Below are 15,107 nucleotides of genomic sequence, written 5' to 3'. Positions count from 1 at the left end.
TTTACAACAAATCAGATGAAGATTTACTTGTGATGATGGGCCTCTGCAGCGGCACACAATGGCCTGTTCTTGAGGACTGCAGTGGCATATTTAATGTCCTCAAGGAATCACTGGATGAAAAGACAAGAGACTTACCTTTGCTTTTAGAGGAAGGTATGCTCACTGATGCAACACCTTCCCTGTGTATCACCAGGTTGGGAGTTTATAGCTCGTCCTGGAACAACCTTATTTAAGGCCAAATTATGTTCAATGTTATATTTAAAGATGTAAAGGGTAAACTTAGTTTCCACTAAACCAGTCGGCTGTTTGTAAAGCAGAGTTGGTGAGAGTTTAACAGGAAACTAATTAATTCTGCTTGATGGATGGAAGTCACAAGTTCAAGATCAAAGTTTGACCCCAAAATAATTTTTCACGAAATTTTGACCTGAAGCTGTGACCTTGACCTTTGATCTGCTGGAAGAACTGTTATGAAACCATTGTCACGGGATAGGTCTGTTTGTACCGACTCTGTTTATCTGTTTTGATAAAATGTAATAAAAGTATACCTGGTGTTGGTTTAATGGTTAGGGTGGTGGGCTTGGTTTCCTCGGGTCCTGAGTTCAAATCACACTTGGCTGTTTAATTAATGCCAGGTCGGGTTGACTCAGCTTGCCATGCTTCTGAGGTTGGCAAAGTGATACCAGCTTGCTGGGATGATTGAGCCGTTCGAGTATCCTGTGTCAGAGTGGTCACCTGTCCAGAATTATGTCCAATAACCCAGGTAACTGCTGGAGCAGCACTGATGCTCTCTCTGTACAGTGTGTGGTCTTCATGGATGGATCATAAAGGACACGTTTAACAACATTACCCATCACTGAGGATCAGGGACTTGAACTCTCATGAGCACCTGACTAATTAATAATTTATAGTTTATCATATAACCTCTTTTAATTGAGGAAAGTGTGAAAATATAATATATTGTTGCGAATTCGTGCCCGCCGGCGTGCGGATGGCCACGTGACTCGAATCGCGGCACGTCGCCCACCGGACGGACAATTCAGTCGTGACCCTCTCGGACCAACGCCGGGAGCTAGTCACGGGTGGGGGTTTAACCTCACCACGATCGTGCCAATTGCCTACCCGCGTAGGATAGGGTTGTTCGCCAAATTCGATCTACCTAAATACCTGCGCGAATGGTCAACCGGGCGATCGCACCTCGCCACAGGTCGACTCCGGACACGGGCCACTTGGGCGGCCCGTTCCGTGCTATCGGGATAACCGAGCGGTGTTATCGCCGACCTGGACGGTTCAGATTAATTACCGGGCGTATTAAGCCCACTACGAACCCTTTACGTGAAGCAGGATGGAGGGTCAATAAAGAAAAGACGAAGCGAAACGGGAAAACAGTTCACACAATGCACATTTATTACGCGACACACGGAAAGCACACATATACAGCCAAACAGTCAAAATGCACATATAGCAGTTAAAACAAAAGAAACAATGTCGCAGAGTTACTACCGAATACGCGTACACACGGCAACACTTATACAGTTCTACTTTACAGACAGCGCCAACACACATTTACTCAAAAGCAAAGGAAAGAAGCCACCCTCAGAGACAAGGGGGCAGACGGGCCTGTAGGCCAATATGCGCGCGTGACCTGAAGGAGCGGCCAGGTCCGCGAGACCGGGGGGGTCCTACCCGCGTCCTCGTGACGCGTTGGCGGACGAGCCGCAGATGTGGCCACGTGGCTGTGCCCCGACTCCGTGCTCCTTGGCGAGTTTCGTTGGCACGACGTTTTGAGTGGGGTGGGAACGGGGCCCCCTTTTTGCACTATCTCAGCGCGGGGGAAAGGGGGAATTGTTGATGCCCTGGGGGAGGAGAATGGCTGGCTGGCTTGGTTCCCGCGACGAGCGATCTCACACCGCGACCTCGTCGCCGACCGCCGTCCTTCTCGCCTCGGACCCGAGCTCCTTTGCCTCTTCCCGCAACTCTCCTCAGCCGACTGCAGAACCCAACTCGCTGCCACACCGATGACTCGACTCACTCTGCCCTGCCGACACACACTGCTACTGCCACACTCTGCTACGATTCGCCTTGCGCTCGCCGTTTTATAGGCCGGCAGGAGAAAACAATATGCAAATATCCGGATCAGGATGACCTCGGGGACGGAGCCACGCTCGCCAATTGGACGGAGGAAAAGTGGGCGTGAACCTCCCCTGATCCCAGAATTTGCATATATGGATTTCACACAGACGCGCCTGGATGCGGGGCCAAGCCGCTCCGCGCTTGCTAATTGGACGGAGGAAAGTGGGCATGTAGCGTTTGTGATCCGAGTTTTCCTCGGAAAGGCCGCTATTTGCACTCGCGGCTTGGTGCATATCGCCAAACGAGCCCAAGACAGCCCGACGCTCAGTGTTCACAGGTGGTGCAGGAATGGCCGTAGAAGGAGAGAGGTGAGGGTGGTGGAGGATTTATCGGTGGTGGTTTGATGGTTATGGTGCCGTTTGGGAATGACGGTGATGCGATGTTTGCGGGATTGAGTTGTGAAGGTGAAGGTCGTGGCTGTTGGCGTTGTTGTTGTTGTTGTCTGAGGGTTGGAGCGTGGTTCTAGTTGGTGACGATGGCTGGCGTGGTGGTTAAGGTGGTTTTTGTGTGATGGCGGTTTAGACGTGGTTGGTTCAAAATAAAGATAGAACAGAAAAACGGCTATCTCAAAGCGTCGCAGCCCGAATGAATCACATAAATTCCCTCCAGACAACGGATTTGGGGCTAACTACACATGTACTTAGAGATATCTCACCTACGGGCCCTTCATGGTGTAATGCGAATTTCCACAGCCGTAACACTATGTTCGTCAGCTTGTATGTTTTTTTACTTATTTATTTATTTATTTTGTCTGTAATCACATATAAAAAATTCTGCAGAGCACAGTTATCATTGGAAATTTTTGTAACTTCCCATATCAGAGTCCTATAGAGGTCCCTTTCAGCGCATAAAATGTTGAAGGCCAAGGTCAAAGGTCAAGGTCACTTTGTCACAAATCAGGGGAGTCGACGAAACCCTTATTTTTTGAGTAATTTTGATCGGATCGTCTTCAAACTTCATGGGAATATAGTTCATGGTCTGGCGCTCAGCTGATTAATTTTTGGTGGCGATTGGCCTCGACCTTCATGGTTAGCGCCTCAGGTCAAACACATTTGACCCCAAGGTCAAATTTTCAAGTTTTAGGAACCATATCGTGTAGTACCTCAAATTGAACACCTCGATGAGTGCTTTCTAGATTTGTCAAGCTTGAGACATTATGACGTCATTTGGTGACATTATGAGGCAAACGCATATTTTTCATGGTTACTCTGTAGAACGATTCTCATCGGAATCTCTTGTAGGCAGATATTCCTCAAGGAGTCGCTCCTGGTGGATAGCAGCTCTGTTCACCTCAGTGTGACCTTAAAGAAGTCACACGTGGTCACCTTTTGGCAAGATACAGGTCACCCTGCGGGTGACATTGGTTTATTTGTTTGTTTGTTTTTTTCTGAACAGTATTGCGGAAAAACTCCTGGACGGATTTCGACGAAACTTGGTGGGGGGGTTAGATATGGTCCAAGGATCATGCCATTAGATTTTGGACTTGGGCCAAAGTCCAATATGGCCGCAATGGCGGCCATTATGAAAAAATATTTGAATTTTTGTTTTTTCATTTCTACATGTTTTCAGTGATTTCCAACCAAAAAAAAATATTTTGAGAGAGAAAAAAAAATTTGCAACTTTTTTTCAAAAATATTTCATTTTATTTGAAAAATATTTGAATTTTTTTTTGCATTTCTTCATGTTTTAAGTGTTTCCAACCCCCAAAAAAAATTTGTCAGAGAAAAAAAAATTTTGCACCTTTTTTTTTCATAAAAATTTCGATTTTTTTTTGGGCATTTCCACATGCGCGTCGATCTGGTTTAGTTTATTCAATCGTGGTTCAGTGGAGTCTGATCCGTTTTGACCGACAATGAATAGGATATCAGGTTCACTTAAGTGACCCAGCAGGATTGGTGGCGGAGGTTTTGCACTCTTCCGAGTGCTCCCCCGCTAGTTTGAAGTTGTTTTTAGTTATTTATTTCTTCATCAATAATACCTGGGGACATTTGCTTTTCCTTCATGGTGCTTCTTCTTTTCCAAGTCCACGATACATTCTGCTTCCTTGTTATGTTCCTTTCGATCTCCATGAATTCCTTCCCAGAATGTTTCGCCAAATTTTCTTTTTTAGGGGGAGTTCACGCATTCTGTTTTTGTTTTCTCCTGTTGTTTGCTTCCTCATACAGTGGTGGTTTTTATTTATAATTTTTTTTTATCTTTCTTGCTATCATTGCCAGATTGAGTTTGTTTTCAACACCCAAGCACTAGAGGTTTTTGCCTCCAATTTTATTTTTGTTTTTTACATTTTGAATTCTCTTTTTCAGTTTTGGGTTTCTCTTTCCTTTCCTGAACTGTTGTATTTGTCCAGTGTGTTCAGTGTGTCTGTGTGCGTTTGTGTCTGTCTGTCTATGTGTCCACATCTTCATATTTTCACTTTAAAAGTTGATTTCTCTGTTTCCGCTTGTCCGATCGATGCAAAATTTTAAACACAAGAGGAGAATGTTTTTATTGTTAACATTGTCGTCATATGTCACATGGTGTGGCAGCCATATTGAATTAAAGGGAAAATTTGAATATAATTTTTCTGAAACCACTCAACGAAAATAATTGAATCTTTGCATATGTTATCAACTCCCCATGGGGTGTATAGTGTGTTAATGACGACGTCATCAGTGGTCTTCTTCCAGCCATGATTGGTTTAATTGAAATCCTTCTCTCAAAAATTTGAAACTTCATTTACCTGATCTATGACAAGACGTGAGTGAATAATTAATTTTTTGACGTTCATAACCCATTCCAAGAAACAATGTGATATAATCGGGTGCATGGATGGTACGAGCATGTGGGCCATGATAGTAGTGGCCATAATAGTGGGGTGATCAGTTAATCATGGTAATTTTGTTCAGAATGAACATGCAGGGTGAGACTTTGTGCTCTACGAGTGCTGCTCAAGTTGTAAAAAGTGATTTATTGATGTTTTTGCTCCATTGTTAATTTGCAGAGAAAAAATTTGAAAAGTCTTCAAGTGTCAACTGTTCCTCGTCATTGGACAAAGAAGTTTCTTTCGATCATCACTTGACAGAGACTTTTTGTCAGGATGTTGACAAGTGTAGGTGTGTGTCTACAAACAACAACTACGACAAGTGTATCAATGTCTTGCAACAGAAGAGCCAAATAAGTGAGACGACAAACAATTTTGCTGTTTCCAACAAAGACTTCACCTCCTCATCGTGTTTAAAAGGATGTGTTGAAATATGCACAGGTGAGACGTCATACAGGTGCACTGTGTGTGAGAAGGGATTTGCTTCTTCTTCATATCTGTTGACGCATCAAACGTTGCACACCGGTGAGAAATCCTACAAGTGTTCACAATGCCGGAAGGCTTTTTGTTCTTCATCAAATTTATATCGTCATCAAAAAATACATTCGGGGGAGAAACCTCACAAGTGTTCTGTTTGCAACAAAGCATTTAATCAGTCATCACACTTGAATACACATCAAAGAATACACACTGAAGAGAATCCTTACAAGTGCTCTGTGTGCAACAAAGCGTTTAATCATTCATCAACTGCATTGATACATCAAAGAATACACACCAGAGAGAAACCTTATAATTGTTCTGTGTGTAACAAAGTGTTCAATCATTTATCTAACTTTTATAAACATCAAAGAATACACACTGGAAAGAAACCCTTCAATTGTTCTTTGTGTAACAAAGCCTTTTATCATCCATCAACTTTATCTGGCCATCAAAGAATACACACCCGAGAGAAACCCTACAAGTGTTCTGTGTGCAACAAGGCCTTCACTCATCCATCAACTTTATCTGGACATCAAAGATTACACACTGGAGAGAAACCTTACAATTGTTCTGTGTGCAACAAAACATTTAATCATTCATCAAATCTTTCTGCACATCAAAGAATACACACCGGAGAGAAACGCTTCAATTGTTTCTTGTGTAACAAAGCGTTTAATCAGTCATCAAACTTACATAGACATCAAAGAATACACACCGGAGAGAAACACTTCAGTTGTTCTGTGTGCAACAAAGCGTTTAATCATCCATCATCTGCATCTCGACATCAAAGAATACATCAAAGTCAAAGCAAAAAAATTCCAGGAACAGGTGCGAGTATATGATGCCACACATGGGATGGAAATAACAGCAAATCCAGCGCCATCGATTGCAAAGAAGAGAAATGAAAAATACAAAAAGACACATCAATAAATATACACCGACAACTGGGAGAACGACAAAAGAGCAGGAAGATTGTGAAATGATCTGGAAAGAGTTGGGGAGAGACAAAGAAGGCACTTTGCAGTGTCTTGGAAGATGTCATGGTAACGAGGGATGGAGAACGAGTCAGAGTACCATGTCTTCAGAAAGTCTACACCCTGTTTCAAAATTTTCACCTTTTGATGCCGTATAATCTGGAATTGAATACATTAAATCAGACTTTTACACCGTTATTTACACATTGGAACCCACAACTTCCAAATGAAAAAACAAATTCTTCAAATTTGAGAAAATTAATTAAAAACACAAAACTGGAATATCTTGGTTGGATAAGTGTCCACCCCCATTATAATCGCGATTGTAAACGAGCTCAGGTGGAACCAATCACCTTCAAAATCACACCCCAGGTTAATTGACCTCCACCTGCTTAAATTGTTGTGATTCTGATGATGTCACAATAAAATCAGCCGTTCCTGTGGGATTCCACTGCTGGGTCGTGCATTTCACAGCAAATGCTCAACCATGAGAACCGAAGAGCTTTCAAAAGACCTTCGGGATAAAGTTGTGGAAAGGCACAGATCAAGAGATGGCTATAAAAAATATTTCAAAGGAGTTGAATATTCCTTAGAGCACAGTCAAGATCGTCATTATTGAGAAATGGAAAGCGTATGGTACCACCAACACCTTGCCGAGATCAGGCGGTCCCTCCAAACTGGATGACCAAGCAAGGAGACTGATCAGAGGCCACCAAGAGTCCAATGGCAACTTTGAAAGAGCGACAGGGCTTCATGGCAAGGACTGATTACTGGTGTGCATGTGACAACAATATCCCAAGCACTCCACAAGTCTTGGCTCTCCGGTCAGGTAGCAGGAAGGAAGCCAAGACACAAAAAAGCCCACCTTGAGTCCTGTTTGATGTGCACAAAAAAAAACACTCGAGAGATTCCAAAGCCATGTGAAAAAAAAGTTTTGTGGTCTGATGGAACTTATGGAAAAATGCAAAACGCTATATTTGCTGCAAACCCAACAAAGCACATCAGCCAAAGGACACCATGCCAACTGTGAAGCCTGGTGGTGGCAGCATCATGTTCTGGGGATGTTTCTCATCATCAGGGACTGGGGCACTTTTTATATTTTTTGTGTACAAAGTCGAGGCTTGAGTGAGAACAAATACACAGAAACATATCACAAGGCAGGAGACAAGAAGGGAGGGAGAGGGAAGCACAAAATAGTGGGGAAAAAGAGAAGAGGATATCTGTGGAAGGGAGAGGGATGGGATGGGGTAAAAAGGATGGTACTTCAGGGACTGCCAGGAAGGAAAACAGAGAAGTTGAAGGAGGTGGGTTTGGGGTGGATCAACGGGGGTAGTAATATCAAGATTTTGGATGGGGGAAGATATTAGATGGAAGTGAACAGCTGCTTTGAAGACCTGCAGAGAGGAGAGTGTGAGTTTATTCCAGAGGCAGGAAAAAAGAGGAATGAAAGAGTGAAAGTGAGCTGTGATTCTTGATTTTGACATTTTTACAAGAAGGGGAGTTTTGGCAGACCTTAAGCTCCCTGAAGAAATATCAGGGGTACAGATCACAGACAGAGGGGGGAGGCCAGGGAGGAGATGGTGGAAGACAGAAAGAACACCGACCTGCCTCCGGTGAGAGCGTGAGAGATCAAACGACTCATCTTGAAATCCCAATGATCAGGGAGTTTCCATTGATCCAAAAAGGCCTGGTTTCAACAGCGTGAAGTCGAGCTAAGTGAGAGAGTGAGAGATCCAACGACTCAGCTTGAGATCCCAATGATCAGGGAGTTTCCAATGATCCAAAAAGGCTTGGTTTCAACAGCGTGAAGTCGAGCTCCGTGTGAAGCATGAGCACCACCCCGGACGTGGGAGCAGAGATCCATCAGACTTCGGATGAAAGCTTGGTAAATGGTTTGAATCTCAGGTATGCCAAGGAAGGATTTCGCACAATAGAGGATGCCAGGTTGACAATTGACTTCGGAGGCCAGCTTGGAAATGTGGCTTTCCTAGTAAAGATCATGTCAGATCGTAAGACCCAGAAGCTTGAATGAAAGGACTTCTTGAAGACGATTGTTGAGAAAATAGATGGAGGGGGGTTCCAGATGGTCCTTTCGGAGAGACATCGTGAGGGTGTGAGGTGTCAGGATAGACTGGAAAATGGATGGAGCAAAACACAGAAAATTCGAGAGGAAATCCTGCTGCCTTCTGCAAGAAAACTGAAATTGGGACAGAAATTCACCTTTCAGCATGACGACGACCCGAAGCACACAACCAAAGCCACACTGGAGTCGCTGCGGAACAAAAAGATATCCTTGAGTTGCCCAGTTAGACCCCCGACCTAAATCCAATCAAAAATCTGTGACATGACTTGAAGATTGCTGTCCATCAACGCTCCCCACGCAGCTTGACTGAGCTTGAACAGTTTTGTATGGAAGAATGGGCAAATATTGCCTCATCAATGTGTTGGTAGAGACCAATCCCAACACTCACAGCTATAATTGCTGTCAAAGGTGTTCCACCAAGTATTAACTCAGGGGGGTGGACACTTATCCAACCAAGATATTCTTGTTTAGTATTTTTAATTAATTTTCTGAAATTTGGAGAATTTGTTTTTCATTTGAAGGTTGTGGGTGATGGTGGGTAAATAAAGGGGAAAAAAGTCTGATTTCATGTCATTTAATTCCTGGCTGGAAGGCAACAAAAGGTGAAAATTTTGAAAGGCGGTGTGGACTTTCTTTCGGCACTGTAAATACCCAACACCAAGGACACTTTAAGAAGATGGCCGGACAGAGTCAATCAGGATAGGTGCAGATTCTGTAAGGTAGAAACAGAAAACATCATCACCTTCTCTCGGGATGTGAAAACCTCATGACAGAACACCTGCACACACAAAGGCACAACAAGGTGTCGAGAGCAATCCACTGACACATGTGCAAAAACATCAATATCCCAGTCTCAGAGAACTCTTGCGAGCACGAACCAAATGTGATTCCTTGATCTGAAAAACTTATCTGGAAGTTAAAGAGCGCTGACATTGCACCAGTTAATCAGAGCAACGGGAGTGATTCTGTGACAATATTAAATATACCCATCAGAGATGGGGAATCCCCCGCCATTGAAAAAGAATTGAAATCAGATAAGCGGTTTTCCATTTATTACAAAAAACATTTTTTTCAAGATGGCCGCCCCAGTCGGCCATCTTGGATCCGGCCACGCCCAAAATCAATAGGGTTCTTCCTTTTCAGGTGGTACATGTGTGACTCATATTTCAAATCGATATGGCGAAAAGTTTATGAGTTATCGCACTCACAGCTATAAATGTTGACCCCCAGCCAGCCGGATAGACGGACGACCCGGGTGACAACAATGTCCCCCTTCCGCCACGCGGCGGGGGATAAAAACTAGAACAACTAGAACTGCCACTTTATCCAAAGCAATTTATGAGAAGAAAAAGAGCAGAACAAGGATCTGGACGGGTTTGAAATCTTGAAAGAGGAATCACAAAACATCGAAAGGAAATGTCTTGAGGGATCGCCTGTGTCATTATGACGTCATAATTTCAAATAATATAATATTATTATATAATAATAAATTATATCATTACAACAAACAGCACAGCATAATTCTTTGATCCAAAATGAGATGGAGATTTCTATTTGATGTTTTATTGTCTTTCTGACTTCATGAAAAGGTTTTGTGTGGGAATTCAGGAATTTCACTTCATTCAAATCGGGAATGATTATCATGTGGGTCTTCGCGATTTTGCGAGCAATCTTCGGTACCTCGGGCAAAATAATTCCAAAATGTCTGGCCGAACCTCACGATCCCCCTGTCCCAAGGGAACGACATGAAAAAGGATCAATCTAAAAAAGGGTATCACTGCACCCCTTACCTGGGCATGCAGACGAGTAGTAGTGGTAGATATAGTCGTAGTCGTCGTTGTGGTGTTCAGGATTTTCCATGGGATTCCCAATTTTGGTGCTTGTTTGGTGTTTGTACTTCTCAGCTTGATTTGATTGTTTGGTCTTCGTTTTTCTTTCCCAGCACGATAGATGTTCGGCATCTCATGTACTACTATGAGGACGCAACTATGAGGGGTTTTGTGACATCCAATGGCTGCACGAATGTCACCTTGTCACTACCAAAGTGAACCTCCACTTTCTGCTTGAAATTGTAGCTTTTGTAGGCTCCAGCCTCAATTCCAAAATCATTCAATAACAGCATGCTGTAGTGTTTCCAGATGTTTTTCAGGGTAAACACATGTCCCTTCTGCAGCTCTTTCTCAAGCTGGTTCATCACATTTCTGAAACAGATGCTTTCAGGAGACTGGTTTTTCTCTCCACTCTCCTTTTTATACTTTCTGCGAAAAGAAACATAACACTTGAGGTGATATTTACCTTCAGCTGCCATCAAGTCTGAAACACCTGCAAACCTGTGACGCATGGTGGGGTCAAATTGGGCCAAACTAAGCATCCTGGATGATGTGTGATCAAATTCAACATTTGTCAGGACACCAGCTTTTCCAGGAATGTCAGTCTGGCAGAAAGCGCATTTTGACCAATCCATAGCGCTGTGCGCGGATCTTAGTGACTTTGGGACATGGTATTTCTCCGAGGAACCTGATGTTGTGGGTATCTCTTCTGCGTAAGTCACTGATTGTGGCTGAATCCTTGACTTCAGTCTGTCTATTTTTTGTGCGTGAGTAAAGTCACTATAGCAGAATTTGTGCCATTGAATCTTTTCGACGTGCTCCGGTACAGAATATTTTCTGATTCTTGAGAATGAGTCAACATATTTAGCGTCATTATATTTCTCTCTTTCTTTGCAACATTCAGCTACAGTTTTCACACCAACGATTGTAGTCTTTCGAAGTGGCGTTGACTTGCTAGTTTTTGAACTGTCCTGGCAAATAAAGCATTTATTCCAGTCTACATGCTCTTCTTCTTCTCGATCCCTTGAACCCCCTGTGAGAAATCTTGCGGCTTTCATTTTTCAGTTAGTCCTGGGTAACAGAAAAACACACAGTTATGTAGTTTAGGTTCATTTTATAGCAAAGTTGTAAAATTCATTGATTGTGGTTTGTATAATCAGACATTCTAATTCGAGCCTGAACATTTCTTTAAAAATAATATAGTGAAAAACAAGTCAAATTATTTTTAGAAAATGGATGGAGCAATGTTTTTTTCTATACTCCCATCAGCTCAGGCATGCTCAAAAACATCGAAATCGACCCTAATTTTGTAATTTCATGTCAATTTGCGGCTGAAATATGACGAAAAGTGTATTTAATGGCGACCATTTTGTAAATTGTCATGGCGGCCATACTATCCATATCCAGAGTTGGCAACAAGTTGATTCACGTTTCTGTGTGTCTGGACAGTCAATTTACACCTGTTGCACTATTCTAACACGGAATCAGCAGGGTCGTACACTATTCTGCATTGGGCCTCCTGACTATACTTCTCTGTCATACGTTTTTATGTAATTTTATAAATGATTTTCCACAAACAATGACATCATAATGTGAAAAGTAGAAGTGATTCATTAAATTTTAGCACCCCTCCCTCACCTTGCACTTCTTGATGCCATAGAAACCAAGTCCATCACAATCATTGGAATCTCCAGCGATGAAGCTGAGTCTATGGTTCTCTTACTCTCACACCAGTGGTCTTTCTCTTTCCTTTCTGAACTGTTGTATTTGTCCAATGTGTCTGTGTGCGTTTGTGTCTGTCTGTCAAGGTGTCCACATATTTTCACTTTAAAAATAGTTTTCTCTGTTTCTGCTAGTCTAATCGATGCAAAATTGTAAACAAAGGAGGAACTCCCGATGGAGAATGTTTTTATTGTTGGTATTGTCGTCACACGTTACATGGTATTGTAGCCATATTGATTGAAAGGGAAAATCTGAAAATCATTTTTTTTTCTGAAACCACTCAACGAAAATCATGGAAACTTTACATATGTTATCAACCCTTATCAAAGTGGACATCTCTCTGGCTATTATCAGAGAACCACCTCACCGCCGTCGAGCCTGGCATTTCACTCAGGCTGACTGGCAGGGTCTCCAAGTAGCCATCAAACTTATAGACTGGTCTCCTAGCGCTACTTTCTCCAACATCAACTCATCCTGGGAATTCTTTCAAAGAAACTTGCTCTCCCTCATGCAAAGATTAATCCCCTCTCGTCTTCATTTGTCCTACCCTTCCTCCTGCCCATGGTTCACTGAAGCTTGTGGCGAGGCAGTTGTCCTGAAACAACTTGCCTTTGCCTCATGGAAAGCAAACCCAACTGAGGTTAATCTCAGTTCCTTCCATAAAGCTCGGAACAAGTCTGTATCTTCCCTCAGAAGAGCCAGAAAACAACATCTTTATAAGCTCAAGTCTGAACTTTCAAACCTCCCTCCCTCCTGCAAATCCTGGTGGCGTCGAATCAAATCTGTTTCTGGTGTATGTTCCCCCTCCATCCCCTCCCTTACTTCAAATGGCCGCCCTGCTGATACCACACATGAAAAGGCTGAATGCCTAAACTCGGTGTTTGCATCGAAATCTTGTTTTCCAAACCCATCGCTTTCTCTACTCACCTGACCCAGTCGCACCCAACTGTCCCTTTTCTCCTGAGAAGGTGGAGAGCTTGCTGTCAAACCTCGACTCAGATTCTGCAACCGGTCCAGACGGCATCAGCCCACATGTCGGAAAAACCTGCTCCTCTGTTCCTTCTGATTCTGATTGCCTTCTGCCAATCATCAGCAAGCTTATGGAATCCATCATCACTTCAGATATTAAATCCTTCCTCTTCTGCAATGGCTTGATTTCCGATCTTCAATTTGGTTTCATACCAGGTCACTCTCCCCTGCATATGCTGCTTCTGCACTCCCAACAATGGATGGAGGTCCTGAATGCCAGATATTAAATCAGAGCCATATCCAGACATATGGTGTGCTTTTGCCACAGTGTGGCAAAATACCCTGCTCACAAAACTCTCTTCCTCTGGAATCCAAGTCCATCTCCACTCATGGCTCACAGACTTCCTCTCCTGTCGCAGTCAATGTGTGGCCCAAAATGGAGTTCTTTCGTCCCCTCTTCCTGTCCAGGCGAGAGTACCTCAAGGTAGTGTTCTGGGCACTGTTCTTTTGCTGGTTTTCATCAATGATCTCTCCGACTCTGGAAAATCCTCTTTATTTATTTGCTGATGACTCCACCCTCTGCCGTACCATCTGTCATCCCTCAGACCGGCAAGCAGCAGCTTCTTTGTTCACTGCAGATCTGGGAAAAATCACAAACTGGTCCAACACGTGGAACATGTCTTTCAATCCGGACAAATCTCACACTCTCACTATGTCTCTCCGAAAGGACCGTTTATTAAAAAAAAAAAAAACCCCATCCACTTTCTCAACCATCCTCTGGAAGAAGTCCTTTCTTTCAAGCTTCTGGGTCTCACTCTCTGCCATGACCTTTCCTGGGAAAGCCACATTTCAAGCATCGCCTCCAAAGCCAGTCGCCGACTTAACTGGGTATCTTCCATTGTGCGAAGTCCTTCCTCGGCCCACCTGAGCTCCTGACCACTTACAAAACTTTCGTCCGCAGCCTGATGGAGTACTGCTCTCCCCTCTGGGCTGGTGCTCCAGCCTCCCACCTTTCTCGGCTTCACGCTGTGCAAACCAAGGCATTTCGGATCATTGGCATCTCCCGCGATGAGTCTGAGTCTTTGGGCCTCTCACTCTCTCACCGCAGGCTGGTGGTGGTCTTTCTGTCTTTTACCGTCTCCTCTACAGCTTCGCCCCACCCCTGCTCTCTCTGCGATTTGTCCCCACCACATTTCCGAAGGGCGCTCAAGGTCCGCCAACAACCCCCTCTGGTAAAACTACCAAAATCACGAATCACTGCTCATCTTCACTCTTTCATTCCTTTTTTTCACCTCCTTTGAAATAAACTCCCTCACTTTATTCAATCCCTTTCTTCCCCCCAGGCCTTCAAAACAGCTGTTCACCACCACCTCTTATCATTCCCCATCCAAATCCTCGATCTTTTCTACCCCCTTTAATCCACCCAAGCCCACCTCCTTCAAATTCCCTGCTTTCCTTCCTGAAAGTCCCTGTAATGTCCATCTTGTATTCCCCATGTTCTCCACCCAATCCTTCCACAGATCTCCTTACGTCTCTGTTCCCCGCCCCATCCTTCCTCCTTCCACAAATCTAATGTCTGTGTTCCCCACTGTTTTGTCTTTCCCACTCCCACCCTCTTGTCTCATCCCCCCCCCCCTTTGCTGTGTGTTGTGTGTTGACTCTCATATGAGCCTCGACAAGGTATACACAATAAAAACAAAGGGGTTTGGAACGCGGGACCCCCAGGGGAAAAAGGGGTTTGAAGCCCCGGGGAAAAACGGGGGTTGGAACCCAGAAGCCCCGGGGGAAAAAGGGGTTTGGAACCCGGGACCTCTCCGGTCGACTCACTCCGAATCTGATTCATACATGCTCCAGTCCACTGAACATGGAGAGAGGAGGGTGGGAGAGCGCAGAGGGGGGAGGAAACTCCGGTAGATGTGACGTCCAGTTTAACAGCGTGCGCACACACACACACACACACACACACACACACACACACACACACACACACACACACACACACACACACACACACACACACACACACACACACACACACACACACACACACATTGATGAATCACCCTGACTGTGAAACTCCGGGGTGACAGTTTATAGCTGGGTCGGGACTCGAACCCAGG

General features: G+C 44.0%; 1 protein-coding gene across 5 annotated transcripts in view; it reads left to right on the top strand.

Moving 5' to 3' along the window:
* LOC147008234 (uncharacterized) overlaps positions 1-15,107 on the top strand; it is a 43,675-nt gene that overhangs the window by 2,730 nt on the left and 25,838 nt on the right. For 3 of the 5 annotated variants that reach the window (XM_085865221.1, XM_085865222.1, XM_085865218.1), the window contains exon 1: positions 17-153. Coding sequence is in view for 1 of the 5 variants with exons in the window: in XM_085865220.1 (XP_085721346.1) it covers positions 16-153; positions 5,111-6,252 (1,280 nt within the window). In the remaining 4 variants the exon portion in view is untranslated. Of the gene's footprint in view, positions 1-15; positions 154-5,110; positions 13,341-14,136; positions 14,220-15,107 lie in introns of those variants that run through there. The other 2 variants (XM_085865220.1, XM_085865219.1) reach the window with 2 other exon arrangements.

Source organism: Eptatretus burgeri, chromosome 20 (genome assembly GCF_056783735.1).
Source record: "Eptatretus burgeri isolate ZD-2024b chromosome 20, Ebu_testis_v1, whole genome shotgun sequence".
Taxonomy (NCBI): Eukaryota; Metazoa; Chordata; class Myxini; order Myxiniformes; family Myxinidae; genus Eptatretus; species Eptatretus burgeri.
Note: the sequence above shows the minus strand (reverse complement) of the source record. Positions and strands in the feature narration are given on the sequence as shown.